This window comes from Haemaphysalis longicornis, unplaced genomic scaffold (genome assembly GCF_048455015.1).
Source record: "Haemaphysalis longicornis isolate Haplotype H1 unplaced genomic scaffold, Haemaphysalis longicornis Haplotype H1 scaffold_12, whole genome shotgun sequence".
Lineage (NCBI taxonomy): Eukaryota > Metazoa > Arthropoda > Arachnida > Ixodida > Ixodidae > Haemaphysalis > Haemaphysalis longicornis.
The window spans coordinates 57,276,082-57,295,614 of record NW_027526225.1 but is presented as its reverse complement, the minus strand read 5'-3'; the positions used below and the strand labels follow the sequence as shown (position 1 = coordinate 57,295,614).

Below are 19,533 nucleotides of genomic sequence, written 5' to 3'. Positions count from 1 at the left end.
AATCTCTTTGCATAGGTAAGATACGTATTACAGTGGCGGAATATTTTAACTTGAAATAAATTAAAGTGCCAGCTGACGGTCACGAGCGCCCGCAATGAACACGACACGGCACGCGGCGAATAACTTCGGTGATTATTAGATCGTCTGCTTAGTGGCATTTGAAACACCTAAATGAATTGCCACGAAACAAATTTTGTAAACTTTGCCAACATTAACCGTCAAATAAAAAAAAAACATGTGCGAGAGCTTTAAACTGAACTGCACTGTTTGAACATCAACGCATTGATGCGCTTTGTGAAGCCGTCTGCTCGATTGACGCCTTTCTGACGAGCGCCCGCAACAAACACGGCGCCACGAGCGGCAACGATTGGGTTTAGATCGTCTGTTTTAGTGGCATCGGAAACACCTAGACAGATTGAGCAAATTTTATAAACTTTGCTAACATTGAGCGTCAAATAACCAAAAATATGCGAGAACTTTAAACTGAACTGCGTACGGACGCGTTGTTTTGAGAGATCGTCTGATCAATCAGCATGGTGGCCCTGTCTCACGCACGACCGGCAAGCCGGTCGTGGTCTCACGAGAGCCCGCGCAGCGAACAGGTCACGTGCGGCAACGAACTTCTGGGATTAGTAGTCTGTTTAGTAGTATTTAAAACGCCTAAACAGGTGGTATAAAACGAATATTGTAAACTTTGCAAAGGTTGTCGACCGGTGAATTTCCGGAACATATATATGCTTATCGCCAGAGGTTGCTCCGCACATGATCAACAACCATCATAATAACAATTAATAACAATGCTTTACTGCAACTATAGTGAACTAGTACTGCAACCCAAGGGGGCTGGGGTGTGCTGGAAAGGCCCGAGGGGGCCCATAGCACACCGGCCTACAGTGCGGGAAAAGGGGAAAATGGGAGGAGGAAAAAAGGATGTAAGGGCCGCAAACACCGGCCACCGCGTGTCACCTACTGTCAGCGCGGAGCCGCCCATACAGGACTCAAGTCAGCACGGGCACAGGCACCGAACACAGGCATGCATCTGAAATCGCGCGCTCCAAACTGGGGCGTGGCGCGGCGGAGCTAGCCCAAAGGAGAGAGAGAGAGAACTTTTTTATTGCCCCAAGGGCTGATTCAGAAGAGGGGTGGTGACCGATGGAGGAAGACCAACACCCTATATTCCAGTTGGTTTGTAAAGGCCCAACGCCCTCGCCAGGGATTTATACACTCCCCCCCCCTCTTCCAAAAAAAAAAAAAAAAAAGATTCCGCAACCCCCCAACAACCCTCCTCAGGAGGATTTGGACCCCCCCCCCCCCAAAAAAAAAAATCGGAATTCTGGAAAAATTCGATCTTGGCCCTCGCCCAGTGCTGTGCAGCGTGTCGATATGGGGAGAATGGGTTGTGGGGACATTGCCAGAGGATGTGGAAAATGGTTTGGACCACCCCACAAGTGGGGCAGGGGGGTGAGCCTGTGAGGAGTACAGATCCAACGTTTATAGATACTTTATAAACGTTGTATAGATCGGGGTACATGCGGTGCCGGCGGGAGAAGCAAGGAAGGGCCGGGGTGCGTCTGCATGCACTAGGCGTTCTTCGGCGTGAGAGAGCACCGGGTGCGCTGGTGGGAGTGGGAGTACACGCGGGAGAGGCGGTAATTAGACGTAATCTCACGAAAAGAAAGGAGCCGCCGATCTCGAGCTGACAGGGCTCCTTGGAAGGGATCACGCTCAGAAGGTGACGTACAAGCTGGCCACCTTAGTGTGCATTCCAGCGAAACCGAAACCGAAACTTTTAATGTGCCAATTTATAATTAGTGAGCTGGTTAGCGCCTATAGTAAGAAAAAAATGTAAGAACAAAAAATTGTGTCAGTACTTTTTTAATTGATACGGCTGTTATTTCCGTTATTTCTAAATGCCCAGTACTGACCGACCCAACTATATGGACCCAACCGCTAGAGGGGTACAGGCTCCACTACAGCCAACATGGCGGCGCCCAGCAATAGACGCGCCTCTGATTTTGAAGGGTAAGCACTGTAAGCATTAAAGCCCAATATTAAAATAATTACAGGTATCGCTCACTTTGAAGTGCTGTATCCAGATATTTTGTTGCTAAGGCACTTCAGTGCCGTTATTTTCAAACCTGCAAAACGTATGAGATGACTGCAAGCACCGGCAAGGTTACCAGGTGTTTGGCTTCGAGCGGGTCAAGATGATGCGCTTGTATACCGCGTCATAATCTCAAAAAAGTTTCCACATGGAGGGCACGGGAGAGCAATGCGTCGAAAAACCGTCGCTCGTCAACAGCCCCGAGATGTCTGGGGCTCTTCCCGGTGTCGACGATTCCGTCCGTACATCCGGTCCTCGCGCGGTGAACCGTATTCGGACGAGAAAGCAACCTCGCAAGGACTACGCTGCCATGATGAACTCCCCTTTCGACGACAGCAACGACGAAGAGTGTGACGATCCGGACTACGGTGAACCTGATGATCCGAGCGCTGATGAAACGTCGGCCGGTAGCTGCAGCAGCGTCGGGCCAGCGCGGCCCGCGAAGGCGGTAGCGAGCATCTTCACTTGCGTGGTCTGCTTCGCCAGCGCAGACGACAGGCGCGCCCACCTCGAGCACCTCGCCTCGTCCCACCCGAATCTCAAGACGCACTGCCTGGCGTGCGAGTCGCAATACGACACCTACTCGGACTACGCGCAGCACCTCCGCGACAGCCACCCGCAGGTGTTGCAAGCGATCGACGAGGCGGGCAGCGGCGCCGCCGAAAACGCGCTCTACTGCCTCGAGTGCGGCAAGGCGTTCGACAAGGAGTCCTACCTGTACCAGCATCGGTCGCAGCACTTCATGCTCAACCGCGTGCCGTGCGAGGTGTGCGGGAAGTCGTTCCTCGAAGGAGCCATGATGGAGCGTCACCTGGAGACGCACAAGGTGCCCAAGTTTGACTGCCCGACCTGCCGGCGCACTTTCCGCAGCGCCGTTAGCCTGAGAAGGCACGAGAAGGCTCACAAACGCTTCAAGCATCGCTGTCAGGTTTGTGCGTTTGCCTTCGTAAGACCTTCCGCCTTAAATGCTCTCAAAAGCTGATTGGAGTTTTTAAACGTAAGAAAGAGCGCGGTTTACGTTATGGCTTTTCGCAAACGGCGCTTAGACTGGCTGGATTGCTAAGGTCAAGGTTATGGGTGCTTTCTAACTGTGCCTACGTAAAACATGACACCCTTGTGGCTCCTGCTGTTGTTGGACACGCTTCAGAATTTGTGCTATTGTATTTTGAAAAAGAGCGCACTTGTGACACTCGTCAATGACCAGCTTGCGGGAACATGGCAGTACTCTCCTACACAGTTTGCTGTAGTTTTGTTGTATGCCTGCTCAGTATCGTTCCCTTTGCAAATGCAATTGCGCAACAGACAAATTCCTTGGTAAACAGAACCAGTTTGCTGTTTTTTCTCTTAGTATGATCTAAGTGAAATTCCCATTTCATATTACGTCGATACTTTGGTCACTTTTAGCGTATGTTACACCTCAAACGCCCAGGTCTTTTGAAGAGAGCCAAAATTTTGGTCCTGTGTGTGAAGAATGAAGTTTTATCTCGACCAGGTCGCTTGCAGAAGTTTGTTATTATCGAGTCGGGCATCAGATTATTTGCTCTGTTCAAGCAAGCCCACTGTCGCCTTTCTTCACCCCAAGAGACGTAGCCTTGGGAAGATGATCCTCAGTGCATAGCTTGCTCAAAATGTAGTTCAATTTCCTCTGGGTGCTTTGTTTGAAGGTGTTTGTTATTGGTGAGTTTGCCATCACATTTTCTGGCCGGTTCAAGCAAGCCCGCCATCGTGCTTCTTTGCTTATAGACGTACAGTGAGGGGTATAACCTTGAAAAAACATTCATTGTGCTTTTTTCTTCCCCGTTGTGTTGCGTAACAGGTGTGCGGCATCTTGCTCTCGACGGCACTCTCTCTGGAGATCCACAAATGCACACGGCACAACAGCAGCGAGAATCAGTTTTGCTGCTCTTTCTGCCAAAAGGAATGCGACCGTCCGGACAAATTGCGCAAGCACATGACGGCCAAGCACGGAGGGGAAACCGGCGGTGAACGTCTGTTCCCTTGCCCCATCTGCGGCCGTCAGTTCAGGTTGGTTGGCAGCTCAACTTCAGTACATTTCTGGTTGGGGCAAAAAACCTCCGCCGCTTATTGTGATTGTTCAGAAAGCGAAAGCTTTCTTAATGGGACCAATGGTGTCGGTCAGAAAACTAATGCATTTATTTCATAGACCGTTTAGTCGGCCAAAAAGCTCTGGTAAGATCTCTGACACACGGTGTGCGCATGAAACCAGCCTTTCATTGTAACGGTTACTTGAAAATCGTGAAAAAAAGAACAGTTCTGGATAAGACAATACATACATCGATCCTGACTAAGGAGCGCAAGTACTATACCTTTATCTTATAAACCACATATCGGTGTACATTTAGATTGTTTGTACGTGCATTTACTTAGTGCACGAAAAATGGTCGTTTGCGATTCGGGTCTTTGAAGTTTTCACGATCGGTTGGATGCACTTTTAGCGAAGACTTTGACGCACTTTTTTTCCGTGTTTGCCAAAGGCATGAAATAATGACCGAAAGAGCCTCGATGCGGCATTGCTGCACTTGAACACCAGCCCCTCCCTCCCCCCCCCCCCCCCCCTATTTATTTTTTTAGACGAGATTTTAGGCACGTGGACAAATTCTGGGGAAAAAAACACTGTGCTGTTCAAAAAACTCCAGTATGTAACTCTGTGAAACTTCTCTGTACAGCAGCTCTGGATGCAATTTTTTTTGGTGTCCTGTGTTGTCTTTTTATTCTTTTATTTCAGCCAAACTCATGTGCTATTGATTAGACTGTGGTAAGCCAATCCCCCACCCCATTGCTTTCTAGGCTGGTCTTGCACAAATACCGTAAAAACCCGCGTATAATACGGACCCGTGTATAATACGAGGTGTAATTCGGGGGGCACCAAAATCAGAAAAAAAGTTTCCATCCGCATATAATGCGAGGTAAAGAGCACGGAAAACATTTATTTGCACTGCAGTTACCGTTCAGTCATTGTCAGTTTTCGCTGGCACTGTCTCCCGACGTCCGGCTTGAAGGCTTGTTGATGCAAACTTGAAGGCTTGTTGTTGCAAACGTCTAGCGGTTGCAGCTGGGATGTCATTCCTTCTGGCACGACAATGAGTTCGGTGCGGGGTTCGCGCAACAACTTCTTCACGGAATCGGCCAGGTGGCAGCGAAAGGCGTCCAACACGAGCACTGACGGGAATCCCCAACAGTGCTCCAGGCCGCCGACACCAAACAGACTTTATCCAGTCAAGCACCAGTTGCTTTCTCCACCCACGAATGCTGCCTTCGGTGACACCGAACTGCCGTCCTGCGGCGCAATTCCTGGTGGTCTCGGCACATAAAATAACTTTTCTTTTAATTGCAGCCCAATACTGTTTTCGTGCACCCGACATCGTGATAGACTTGCGGCGAACGTGCCGAGAGCCTTCGCGTGGTCAAAGCAATCAAAATTGCGCCGGCTGAAAAAGGAGGCGATGGCTGAGAGACGCAGCAGCCAGCTAACGCCACCGCAAGATGGCGCACCCTCCGCTAAAACCGAAAGTGGAAATTTCTGGCTGAAAACTTTGGGATCCACATATAATACGAGGCACAAATTTTACATAGTAAAATTTAGAAAAAAACCTCGTATTATACGCGGGTTTTTACGGTAGCTTATTGTTTGGTTGCATTGTTATCGTCCGTGTAGTCTACATTCGCCGCTTCTCCCCTCCTCATTTTTTCTTTTTACTTCACCTTGAAATCTTTTAGAGCTGGTACGAGCGAACTGTAAATGTCACTGCACCACACAAGAAGCATGCCGGATTTCTTCTTTTTTGTTCCTGAAGTTTTTTAGAAGCTCCACGGAAACAGAGCATCACCACGATTTAGTTTCCCTGCAGATGGAGCGTTCAGCGTGCCCCCTTTATTTTATCTTTTAAGATTGGCGTGGCTACATGCGTCCAACAATTGCAGCTCCCTGCACCCAGCCCGAGGGGGATTAGCGGCAGGCTAAGGATTTGCGCCTTGGGCCTTTTGACAGACTTTGTTCTTTCCTCTCCCACCAGGTGGAAGCACAGCCTGAAGGACCACGTTGCCCTCCACGAAGCCGAAAAGGGCTCCCCCGCTGGGAAGGTGGTCAGGTGCAGGCACTGCGACCAGCCGTATGCCAGCCAGTGCGCTCTCAAGGCTCACATGATCACCCACAGCAACCAGCGGCAATTCCCCTGCAATAGGTGTGGTACGTGCAGTTCCTGTCTCCCGGAAGATGCTGGGGATCTTGAGAGGAGGATGAGGATCACGATCCCATAAGAGGGAAGGCAGTGGTGTGTGGTGCTCTGCTGTCTGTCATTTGTACCTCTTTGAGAAGCAGGATTGCAATCCTTCTCCTAGCCAGTCCCTCAGCCTCACGAGGGCTGACTACCCTGGGTTAGTGAGAGGTGTATATGTGCCTACTTTTGCTCAAATCTTCTCTTGTACCGGGGGCAAAAAATTATATTCTGGGATGCGTTATAGGTTGTATTCACTGGCTTGGCACGCATTCCTTACCCAAGCGCCTGAGTAACGAAGGCGACGTCGCACTGATTACATCAGGCTCCACGAGATGGCAGTACTTGTGCATGCTGCTGCCCGATAAAACACAGTCCATGACAACAGCGAGCTGTTTGGTGTTCCGAACTGTGCCCCACCGAACGCGAAGTAATACCTCGATGCCAATCACTGTTACGTGCAGCACCCGACGATCTACTTATCGCCAGGCATGGTTGAAATCATCACACGAAATAGTAGAGTGGTAAAAACTTGGGAGTCTACTTCTGCATGCAAATACGTCGTGATTGACCAAGTCACGAGCGTATGCAAGAGAAAGCCAATTGCCACTCAAGGTCTGTCACTTGTTCAAGGACAACAACAGAAATATTTTTGACGAAAATTTTTCCACGCGGAAGCCAAACTTAAAGGGACCCTGCAATACTCTTTGAGCAGTCGAAGTAAATCCGTGCGACGTTTAGATTACACTGCCAGGAATACCTGAGCCAAATATTACACGTGCACGTGAAGCGGTGAGCGCACAAATCGCTGTGAAAGACGCGGAAAAACCGACCGCACTCTCTTCAGTTCTCCTCATTATGCACCCCTGGCATGGCCTATACGACGTCAATCGGGCCATGGCTGTCCGATCGGCTGTCACTGGTCAATTTCGCGGCTAATTTCTCCCATTCTCTGTGACGATCCGCTGCCGTCGGCGCTGTGTGCGACCCTCTTCTATGCCTGAACCTGCAGACACAGTTTTGCCGTTTCTTTTGTGTTTTGAGTGCGCGCGGAGTTTGAGTGATGAGCTCAATACTTCCCTTTCAACCAGAACACTTGACAACAAACGTTTATTGCTTCAAAGGCACCCTACCAGCCCGTCGGCCCGAGCCTGCGCTTGCGAGCAGGCAGCCATGCTTGCTTTTTTGTGGCACCCAACCGGAAATAGACCCCTCCACGTTTCGGAGAAAAGGGAAAAACTCCCCGGCCTGTCATATATCGAAGGCCGCCGGAGAAGACGCTGCGAGCCGCCCCCTTCTCTGGGAGAGAGCACGCAGCTTTCGTCGCGTTGTCCACGGTCGAGTTGAGAGGGAACAATTATGCGCGATTTCTCATCGCGCGTAGTTTCGGTGATAATGAACGGATTTTCATAATTCTTGCGGAAGGAGATTGCTGGGACGATAGACTTTACCTTAAAATACATTCTGAGTAGTCGACGGTAAGTGTTGCAGGGTCCCTTTAAGTGATTGGTTCAAAAGTCGCTTGCGATTCGCAAGCACTTGTGCTGGATGGACAGTGCGAGTATGGCACGGCCTGGGAGATGGCCTCGCATGCACTAGCTGCTATGCTACCATCGTATCTGAATCAGCATAAGCGTGAAACATTCCTTCAAAACCATTATTCGGTTTTTGTACCCAACCACACATTAGTGGGCGCTTGTGGTGACATCCATGGTCACAGGCAATGGCAACATCGGCCTCTCGTGCGCCGTGTCGCTTTCGTTAGCTGCCGTGCTTTCCTTCTCTGGGATGCAAAGTGCTTGAGGGAGGGCAAGTAGAGCGCCAACACATAATGTCAGTGCGATTAATAGTATGTTGACGCCACCGCTGAGAATCGGGTTGGAATGCGGCAGATGACGCACAGTGTTTTTTCTTTTTTTTCTGCGAGATGCGGGCGCAAAGTGCATGCGAAGGCACAGCGGGCACACACCCACACATGCAAGAAAAGAGAGAGAGAGAGAGTCCACTGGTACACCACAAATAAAAAGATAGAGAAATAGCAGCAAAGACAAAGGTAATGCCCCATACAGAAGTTTTCTTCTGTGCAAATAGAAGCACCGTACTCATTTTGAAAGCGGGCAAGGCCATTGATGGGTGGAGCTGCTTTTTTTCTACACAGTTGGCAATATAACGCATACTTCATGCTACCAGAAATAGCGGAATAACCGTCTCAAAACCCCTGCTGTGCCATCGCAGGCTGTCCCTCAGAGTCCTTTCCTAAATGGTACATCCACCCCCACCTGCCCCTACTGCTCATCCTCCAAGGATGAAAGAGAGAAGGGACTCCCTTTCTTCATCCCAGTCTCTGCATGGTCTCACCAACATGTCGTGTAACCAACTAGCCCAAATCCAAGCACTCTTACAGACCCCCCTCCAAGATGTCCGCAGCTCCAAATGCCCCGTCTTACACACCCCGTTTTCCCACCTGACCCAGAGTCCTCGTGCTCCGATAAGAGTTTTCTCTCTCACTGCCAAGAAAACCCCACCTGGCCTATGCGAAGAGCCGGCCAGGGACTGGGACTAAAGAAAAGGACAGTGTGCCGTGCACTTACCGACATACGAACATGTACTTTATGAAGTGGGAGAGGGGGACCCTGCTTAGAGTGCTCATTTGTTTGTTTCCTTGCTCCCTTGCTTGCTTCACCTTTCATGCATTCGGAGGACTTTCTCGGGGGGCAGGGGGAAAAGCCAACTACCGAGCTTTCCTTTTGCGGTCCCTGCGCAGGCGTGGCGTTCAAGCGCAAGCACGCGCTCACCGAGCACTGCCAGGCGGTGCACTGCACGGAGAAGAGCTTCCAGTGCTCCACCTGCGGGCAGACCTTCGCCGTCAAGCGCTACCTGGATGCACACTGCAAGCTGGCGCACGCACAGAGCTCCACTCCGTACACGTGCAGGCAAGTGGAGTTCCCCCACAGTTCCTCTTGCACCATGCGAGCAACAATCCCACGTGTTGCCAGTAGAGAGATAAAGTTGGACCCCCCCCCTCCCTCCCCCCCTCTTCCCCTATCGTGTTTAAAGGTTAAAGGGGCCATGCAGACAAAATGCAAGTTTGTTTTATTCAAAAGATTTCGTGTTTTATAGTGTCTGCATGGCATTTTTAAAGGGGCCATTCAGATAAAACACAAGGTGGATTTATTCGAAAGGTTGCCTCGTTACGATCATACTGACACCACTTTTATACTGACACCACTTTTAGCGCACACTTTGCCTAAGTAAGATGTATACTAATTAGGAAAAAAGGGAATGGCCATGCAACCCACCAGCTCATTTCCCGCAACAGAACCTATGATGTCATATGCACTGCCATGCGATTGGCTGAGGCCAGCAAACGCAAACGCAAATTAGGCAGGGCTTATATAGCTTGCCGAATGGGCTATTTTCGCTTTAAAGGAGCCATGAAGAGAAAATGCAAGTTGGTTTTATTCAAAAGTTTTCGTGTTTTATAGTGCCCCCAGCGCTTGTCCGGATACAAACGGTGCTTTATTCACTGAGAAATTAAACTATTTAGGTTAAAATTTTGATTTTCCCGCTCAATCGTGCGTTTTCATGGTCCCAAATGACATCACAGGAACCGACCGCTCTGCAGCCTAGAGTACCTTCATTCACGCATCTGCCGTACAGGGTAGAGACACGTATACGCTGGCGCCGCCATTTTCGGTTGCTCGCTCGCCGCCGAAGCAAGTCATTGTGTCAAAACCGCGCTAAAATTATCGCCGCAACGCGGTTTACTGAAGAAGTTTGAATCATATTGTCTGTATCGCGTTGCTAGGTCTCGTGGGAAACGAAAAGAATAACGCGTTGAGCCCGTTGGCCCAATTGCGGCGGCACGGGACCGTTCAAAGGTTGTCTCCACCCTGTACAGCGGTGTTGGTTTGTTCCCGCGTTTCTTTACGTTCCGTAACCTAGATGGCGCCACCATACCGTGGCAAGCGTTTGGTTTGTTTTTGCCCGCATTTAAACCTGGCTTGTTTTTGTTCTGGGAGAAAATATTCGTTCCCTGAAACAGTGCTCGCTCGACAAATGGGGTCACGTAAGACACCGTTGCTTGCGTCAATCGGCCAGTGTCGTCTGAGACAACCCCAAGCCCCATAGTGCTGTGCAGCTAAACCAAGCATGCTGTGCGCAGTACGAACAGCAGAACGCATCAGTACTTCTATGTTTACATGTGCTTTCGTAACTTCCACTGTTTGTTCCATCATTCTTATTGCTTTGTAAAGAATGTGCCCTAAATTTAAGCGCAAATCGCTCGTTCGTCTAGTTTGTAAGCTCTACCTAATTTGCGTCTGCTTCTGCCAGCCTCCGCCAATCGCAGAGCTTAGCTCATGTGACATCATAGGTTCTGTTGCGGGAAATGAGCTGGTGGGTCGCATGACCATTCCCGTTTTTCCTAATTATGTAGCTTATTTGAGCGAAGTTTACGTTAAAAGTGGTGTCAGTATGATTCTAACGAGACAATCTTTTGAATGAACCAAACTTGTGTTTTCTCTTCATGGCTCCTTTAAGTATGTCACCACCTTTTTGAAACATTTTTTAAATTTTAACACCAAAACTTTTATTTTACATTCGCCTTATGAAAGACCGTTATAAGTGGTATTTAAAATAAAAAAAGAGTGAAAAAAATTATATTGGCACTTGTTAGTGACGAAAAATTGCTCAACCTTAGCTGTTACGCGAACATTCATAACTTACGAAAGCTGTGCCGAAATTGTAAACTATTCGGCACAGGGGTACCCAACTATCCAGGCTGTGCAACTAACTAGGATCTTTGCGATCCGAGATATGGGAATCAAGTTACAGCAAAAATTCCGAAGAAAGCGAAAAAATTCGGCTTTTTTTACTGGATTCTGTAAAATAAAACTTGATTACATAAAAACTTACCATTAGTTCTCAATTATCCTAATTCATTGCATACGTTGGTAATAAAGAAATGAGTAGGGAAAGTTTCATTGAAAATGCTGCAGTTATTTAGAAGTTACGACTGTTTGCGTAGCAAGAAAGTACAAAAAATCAAGCTTTGAGAAAAATCAGTATAAAGTTTTCCAGTCCATGAACAAACAAGAGAATCACATCGTAGAAAGTTAAAATCCACCTGGTTCATAGCTAGGGCCCTCGTTAGCTGCCACACACTCTCGTTTGGCTTTTGTAGCTGCCCGTCTTTTTTTGCGGAGTTGTTTTTCCTCATCCGTTGAGTGACGCTGGGCCTTCTTCACACGGTACCGGTCACTAGTGCGACATGCTAAGAGAGTATGGTGGCCAGGTTCGATGCCTGCTTCTCTCAAAATATCAGCTGTGCTTCTGCTGCCATTATTGAAGTTGCACACAGCGTCATATAAACCAAAAAGTAGGACAGGCAAGCCCACGTGGACGTCTTTGGGTACCCGTTGCCAAATCATACTGTTGAAACTCTCATTGGCATTTTGGGTTTTTCAGTGCAGGCACTTGCTTAGGAGCTCCTCCTTACAAAGGTCAGCATACACTGGCTTCACTTGGTTGAGTACCTCGTCGGAAAGGCCTCCCTTGTGCTTGTAGCGTCCACCACCGAGTGCTTTCTGTCGATTAAACCCGCACCAACTCTCGGGACCCAGGGGACACAGACCATGCCTTGGTGCTTCATCTTTTGAACTGCAATGGAACAGGCTTGCTGATGTTGCTTGCTTCATTGCGTGCAGGTCTCCCACATTCGCTCTGATGGCAATACCCTAGTAGTACTGCAGCCGGTCGATGAGAACGTCGGTTAGCTTTCCTTTGCCTCCTAGTCCACGAACAGTTTTTTTTCAACTTTCGTCGGCGGCACCCTACTCGCTTCTGTACATGTCCAATGCACTCCAGTTTCCGCACGCTATTTGGGCCATATATGTCCTTTACTGCCGCGTGGCTCTTGGAGTCGCCATCTCCATAGAAGTCTACATACTTTAATTGACGACTTCTTTCTGCACGCTCAAACATACGATAAAGCCCTACGGCCTCCATGCCACCAGCACTACCGGTGTAGTTCGCCTGGCACTGGGTATGGTTTGCCTTCCATTCCATAAATTCAGCACTTGTTGGGCTCAACTTGCTTTTCAAATGGCATGCCCTACATTTACTTGACATACCTTCTACGTCAATAACTTTGCCAGTATCAACAGATATCAAGAAGATGCAGCCGTTCAATGAAGAATGTCCACGCCTTTGCCAAGTGCCATCCCCTGATACACCGCAGTCAGTAGTTTGCACAACACAACGCACTTCAGCAGCGGCATTTGCCATTGACTCAGACGCAACAGTCTCTGCCGCTTTACAGAGCTTGGTAGATATCTTTTGGTAGGCAGAGTGCCAAGGCGGTGGTGGCATGTTCATTACTTTCGCCAGCGTTACAGCTCCAGAATAACCCTTGCCAATCTGCCGCATAGCGTAGACAAGACGCAGGTTATTCTCAATAGCACTTCCAGCCTTTTTTGACGATTGAAAAGAATGTCCAAATGCGCAGGCGTCACAAACAGCGACGTATGCAAAAGATATTCCCTGCTGCGAGGATTCTTGCAATCGGAGTGACATCGTCTTGCATTCCGGGCAGGCGAATTTTGCAAAAACAGACGACAGAATCTCCACATCTATATTCCTATTACCTTGCAGTAAAGGGTCTTGTAGGGGCACTTCACAGTTGTTGTCCACGTCCCCAAGCTTTGCAGCACTTGCCGAAACATTGACGTCCGCATGGTCTTTGGTCGGAGCATTCACCGTGTGCCAATTTCCACGAAACGTTCGTTTCAGTCGCCTTTTCACCCGGAACTTGGCCATAACTTCTTATAAAAACGTTCCGCCAATGCTTTACTTTCACTAGTAAAGAGAATCCCGATCAACAGGACGGCCCCGAAGCTGTCACAGCAGTAGCATAAAGCGCGCGCAAAGTGAGCACCTGAGACGCCTCTAGCGTCATGCGTCCCCCTTACAGAAGTTTAAAGCGATGTTTAAAAAACAGAAAGCATCGCAAATTTATTTTTGGATTATCTTTATGTATTAGACCAGAACCTAACAGAAAGAATTCAATATACACGGCTGATTTTCACTGAGTTGTCAATTTTTGCTACCACACCACATTAGTTTCGGTTTCGGAACGGTTCACCAGCTGTTAGGAATTTGGCTGTAACTTTTAAACCAAAAAGGATAGAAACATAATTCTTTCTGCACAACATTTTTGAATCTTTGGGTATTCTGGAAATCTAAAAAAGAAAAAAAAGTCATTTTTATAAAAATATTCCTTTTCAAAGATGGTGACATACCTTAAATGTAATGCATATTCGTTTTACAGCAGTTAGAATGGTGGGGTAAACAATGAAAGTTATGAAAATACACATAAAAATAGAAGTACCGATGCACACTGCTGTTGGTACTGGGCGCACTATGCTTGTTTTAGCTGCACAGCAGTCCGCCGCTTTGGACTTGTCTTACACGACACTGGCCAATTGGCGCAAGTGACATTGTCTTACGTGACCCTGTTTGTCGAGCATACCCCATGTGCCACGAAACGATTACTTTTTACTGTAGCAAAAATAAGCCAGGTGCAAATATGGTGCAAATATACACCATATTTACATATGTGCACCAGGTGCAAATATGCAAATACCGGACAACAGCCGCTGCTGACTATGGTAGTGCCATCTGGGAGGACTGATGGTAATCAAGGCTGCATAGCCTAATGATGCACGGGAAGTTTGTTTGAATACCCGCTCTTGTGACTTTATGGCAGAAGTGATGAAAACACACGATTTTGCGGGAGAATAAAAATTTCAACCCAAATTGATCAATTTCTCAGTGAATATGGCATCGTTTGCTGCAGACAAGCACAAGGGGGGGGGGGCTATAAAACACGACATCTTTCGAATAAAACAAACCTGTATTTTGTCTGCATGGCCCGTTTCATGTTAAGGCAAAAAAGAAAATTCAGCCACCTTCGCACTTGAGACGCGAAGACTGGGAAAACAGTGGAGCTGGTGGTGTTCACCATCTTTAACTCAGCTTTTCCTTGGTCTGCCCGTTTGTTGAGATAAAGATGGCTTAAAAGCGAAGCTTTGTCCATGCAAGCTGAGTTAAATCAACGTCCACAAAACACCTTCCTAATGTCCAAAATCCAAACCGCCAAAGTCCGAAGCGAACGCTCGCGCTGCGAACCCAAAGGCAATGCTGAGTGCCCCGAATGTGATAAACGTACAGTCGGACAGACGCCAATTTCATAACACAAGGGACCTAGGTTCAATTCCGACCATAGTATTTTTTTTTTTTTGAGGCGCACTCTCTCCACACTTGCTTGTGGGCTGCTTGCCTCCTCGCCACTTGCCCTTACACTTCTTGTCCTAGCATTTTCCCCTTTCCACTTTGCCAAGTGGAGCTTTCTGTTAATGTTCGACACGGCCAGAGCTCGATCTTAAACAGCTTCCACTGCTAAAAGGCAACAAAGCAGCTAAAACGTCTGTGGCAACAAAGCAGCCCTTAAACCACGTGTTTTTGAAGAGTTCCGAAGCGCGAGGCATTCCATAGCGTGCGCCTAAACTCGGCAGTAACAAAGGATGGCCATCCATGCTTGTACACTGTAGTTGTGAAGCAAGTGAGTGGAAGAACGCAGCCAAGTGAGTGAAGAGACAGGCAGAGTGAAACAAACCATTGTTGTAAACTCTCTCCTTACATGGTGACGGAAACAAGCAGGGGTGAAGCACGGAGGAGACACATCAAAGCCATTTGAAAGCGTAAAGTGAGAACGGATCGTGAAGGAAATCGTCTCAAGCAGCAAGAGAATGAAGCCCGTTGAGAACGCCGAGCAGAAGCAAAGCGTCTCAGGCATTTCATTGGTATTAGCTTTTGCATTCAGAACCCTCGAAAAGTGCTTCCATAACCTCGGACTTTTGTTGCAACCTTCCCGCAACAGCAGCTTAACTTTATTGCAGACACATGTCGAAGCCCAAGCCTTTCAGCAGTCTCTGAACAGAGATGTTCAAACAATACACTCCCCGCTCCATTTCTTTCTGTCATGTATCTTCTCACTGGCTACCTAAGCCATCCCTAAACTCAGCATTTCAAACTGAATTTCTTGCTTTGCACATTGAAACTTCTAAACAGCACATAATGGAAAGTGGAGGTTGTGCCGGTAAAACATGAGCGCAGATCATTAGCAAAATAAAGTATCCCCCCCCCGTCCATTTCAATCCCTTTCCAGTGAGTGCCAAAAGGAATTCAGGACCCAGAAGAGCCTTGGCTCTCACTTCCGCACCTGCCACACGGACGTGCCCAAGACGTTCATCTGCGACTTCTGCCACAAGAAGTTCCCCCTGTACCGCGACCTTAGGAGGCACAAGCTCACACACGGCGGCGACAGGTCGCACAAGTGCGAGAACTGTGGCAGTGCCTTCTACAGGGCAGACAACCTGCAGCGCCATCTCAAGACGGCGTGCAAGTTTCGCGACCTCTAGGCACGACGCCGTCGGCAGTTGAAGTGGTGTGAGCCGAGCGGTGAAGCTTTTGCGAGGACGAGTTTAAACAGTGCAGGTGGATGAAATTCGCCCGAAGGAAATGTGCTAAAAGTGACTGAAGCTGTTGTAATTTGCTTGTTGAGTGTTTGCGGTAGAACTTTGTTTACTGAAGACGTTTCACTTGCAGTCAAGTTGGAACATAAGTTTTTCACATTGTCAAATGAATCGTGTGTTTGCCAAGCATATTGTTTTCGAAGTAGCCTCCGAACGTTTAAAAGGGCGAAGATTTGCAGCACTTGTTGTTAGTTTGTTAATGCAGTTGGCTAATTAATGTGGTTGGGTGCGAGGCTTGTCAGCACAAGGTCACCAAGAGGCCAACCACCACACGAGTAGCTTGGGAAAGGAGGGCTGTTCTGTGTCTTCATCAGGCAAGGACTGTGTGGGTGTGGGCTCAGGGGTGTCCCATGTACAGTCATGCACACAAATTCACAAGCTATGGCATTGCGAACTTCAGGGGATATCTCGTAACCGCTGAAGCCGGGAAACCATAGTGTGTGTGTGAGAGAGGTTGTTGAAGCCCTAACTTAAAATCTTTTATTGAGGGGGCACATGGGTCTTTGGGACCAAAAGATTGCCCAAAAAACCATTTATTCAGGTACCAATTTTCTCTTGGTTTGCACAGTTTTTCCGCCAGAAATTTCGTACTTGGAACAGCTCCAGGTACTTATAAAAGCCATGGAGGCCCGATTTCAACAGAAAGCTAACAATTTTTCCACAATTCTCCACTCCACTTTGCCACGAGTGGTATCACAGTGATAGGAAATTCTCGAGAAGTACATCCCAGCATGTAGTGCAGCTAGGAAGATCATTTCTCTTGCACTGTGAAGCTGAATGTTTGAACCATTCAATAAGGGAAGCAGATTTTTCATTTTATGTTTCAGTAGTTGTTGGTGCCGTCAGGTGCCATCTTTCACTTGTTAGCAAGAGTACCTCAAGCCTAGAAGTTAGAATTGATGTAAACTTGTATGCGATTGCAAAACAAAAAAAATGCTTCCCACATTTCGTTCTCCACAACATTTCATTCTCCACATTTCATTCATGCCTTGGTGGGAATTTTTATTGAGTAGTTTTTTCCCCTATTGTTCTGAAGAACAATGAAGAAAGATTTTAATTAAGCTGGAAACTAATTACCTCACATCAAAACTAATTGGATATTTGAAATCACCTAAAAAAACTGGACAACCTCGTGAAGTTTTGTCAAAAATGGTTGGAAGGCAAAAAAAAAAGTTTCTAATACCCCAGCTACACTAGGGTCTGAATGTCATTTGAACCAAATGTCATTTGAAACAAATGGGGTGCTTCGAATGCCATTCAGCGTCTGCCATGCTACACTACAATTTCGATGGCATTTGAAAGCTTTCACAATTGCTCGCCATGCTGTAGTGGCACTGTTGTTGCCCCGTTCCGTTTTCGTACAATAATACAACAATCAAATTTAGGAGCAGTCTAAGGCAGCAAAATAATATCAAATTAGAAAATGCACCAGTTTTGACTTAATGTGGCAGCTGTCTTGTGTAGTTTTATTTTTTTTTATTTTTTTTTGCGACTGACCCACTAGTTTTGAGAGTATGAAAATTAAATATGTTTATTTCATATTTTAAGTAAATCAACAGTGAACAAAGTTCCACAAACAAAAATATTTTGTTTGTTTTACGTTTGGAAGTATTGTATTTTTATTGCCGATCAAGACGCTGCGTGCGAATGGCATTTGAAATCCCAAATGTCTCTCTCAGTGCTCATTTGGCTCGAATGTCATTTGAGCCGAATGGCATTTCAAAACCCAGTGCAGCAGCACAACTTGGCATTTTAGTCAAATGACATTTGGTTCAAATGACATCCGGACGCTAGTGTAGCCGGGGTATAAGACCAGTGTGCCCCCTTAAACACTGATGCTCTCATGGTCCACGAACTTTTGCTCATGGCTGTACGCAACATGTACAAGGGGTGAATGTGCCGAAAAGCCGCCACTCACGGTCTTTGAATGAGTGCAAATAGTTGCATTAATCCTGCATTTTCTTTGCTATGTAAATACGTGGAGATAAGTTTGTTGTTGTGCACAAGTCTTGCATTACTACCACTTGAACAAAGTGTTATTCTGCTACAGGATTCCCGGTTCAACCACAGAACTACCTGCGGGAGAAGTTTTGTGGGAGGCTTACTTTTGTTGCTGCTGCCATGCACACGGTGACAAAACATACACCAAACACTGCTGCCAGGCCCAAAGAGCAGTTTGATGTTTGATGTACACGCCATGTTCGGATGTCAGCCTCGAGAAAGACTCCTCAAGGCACCACAAAGCTATATAGAAGAAAAAGGTGGCAGTGTTTTGGCAGACTTTGTATTACTTGCACCGTATGCTTTTTTCTTCTTGTTATCATGAAGGGTGAAGTTCCACTGTCTCTTTCACGTATATATTATTAAATCCAAGTGCCTCAAGTTGGGCCTTAAAGTGCTCTGCTTTCTCTGTTCTCATTACATGAGAGTGTAGCTCAATGCTTGGGAAGAAACTCTACCCTCTAACCATTCTGTACTTAGCATCCATTCGATCAATGGGTCAATCAATCAATCCATTAGAGTTTCTCATTGAACACGCACAGATATACCTTTCAGCATAGGCTAAATTCTAACCATCCTTTTGCAGGAATGTTACCAACATGTCTTTATACCTACAACTGCAGACACATCTATCGAATGTTATGGTGCTGTTTCAGTTCAAGGCTGCGCTCTTGCTATTTCCCTGGGTTTTCACGATACACCTGGCCTTGTAAAAAATGAGAGCACAAAGGTGACTGCGACCATTACGACAGCTACAAGACCCTCAAATAATCTGTGGCAGAAAGCCTGTTTTGAGGTTCTCTCCCATGGACGCAACTAGGCGCCATGCAAGCAACCACTGCCTGCAAAACAGCTGCTGCTGAAGAGAAAACACTGTCACAATTTCACCCTCGCATCCGTTTAAAGGAATGGCTACAGTGGAAATATAAACGGAGTACACGAATTCAATGGAACGATGAACTAAAACAGTTCATGGGCAAATAAGGGACAAAAAACACATTACAGAAGTGGCTGGAAATCTTTGGAGGAACCTTTGTTCTACAATGGACCAAAGGGAGGATGATGATGATGATGATTCCAAATAGCGATTCCGGCGAATTTTTTGCAGTGTAGCACGCAATAGGGACGTGAAGAAGTGATGAAGCCAGACTGCGTATGCAAAGATGGGGATCCCAGTATCTCAATTCCGTGCTGCCTGCCACAAAGGCACTTTATAACTGGAAAATTACAACATTTGAACCCTGCCCAGTGTACTGCAAGAAAGCGTCAAATAAATTTATTCCTCCAAAATTAAGTTGAAGCACTAAACTGCGCTTGAACTGGATGCGTTAGTTTTCCATAGAGAACTTGGCATAACGTCATTCACTCAAGCACGTTCGACTTGTAGCTGCCTGTTCACATTCTGGATGAAGCCGAGAAATGCAACAAACACTTTGATTCCACGGCAGCAGAGTGGCCAACACCCTGCAACAAACTTGTAAATCTTATGGTGCTTGTAAACTTCTGGTTGGTGGTGAAACTGCATCAAGACTTCTTAGACAGTAGGCCGGTAATCTGTTTCACCGAAGCCGCACATACTGATTAGATCACTTACTGG

At 47.2% G+C, this 19,533-nt stretch overlaps 2 protein-coding genes and 1 pseudogene across 3 annotated transcripts in view; 1 reads left to right on the top strand and 2 right to left on the bottom strand.

Moving 5' to 3' along the window:
* The window catches only part of LOC144162701 (uncharacterized), a 30,680-nt gene extending 27,751 nt beyond the window's left edge, over window positions 1-2,929 (bottom strand). For both annotated transcript variants that reach the window (XM_077693339.1, XM_077693340.1), the window contains exon 1: window positions 2,820-2,929. The gene's annotated coding sequence lies outside the window, so the exon portion shown is untranslated. The remainder of the gene's footprint in view (window positions 1-2,819) is intronic.
* Window positions 1,972-19,525, top strand: LOC144162695 (uncharacterized). Its single transcript, XM_077693333.1, has 5 exons — window positions 1,972-3,032; window positions 3,921-4,129; window positions 6,139-6,311; window positions 9,104-9,272; window positions 15,569-19,525. The coding sequence occupies exons 1-5, from the start codon at window positions 2,253-2,255 to the stop codon at window positions 15,819-15,821; spliced, it is 1,584 nt and encodes a 527-aa protein (XP_077549459.1). The 5' UTR covers window positions 1,972-2,252; the 3' UTR covers window positions 15,822-19,525.
* On the bottom strand, window positions 10,936-13,639 carry LOC144161984 (uncharacterized; annotated as a pseudogene).
* Window positions 19,526-19,533: the final 8 nt, after the last annotated feature.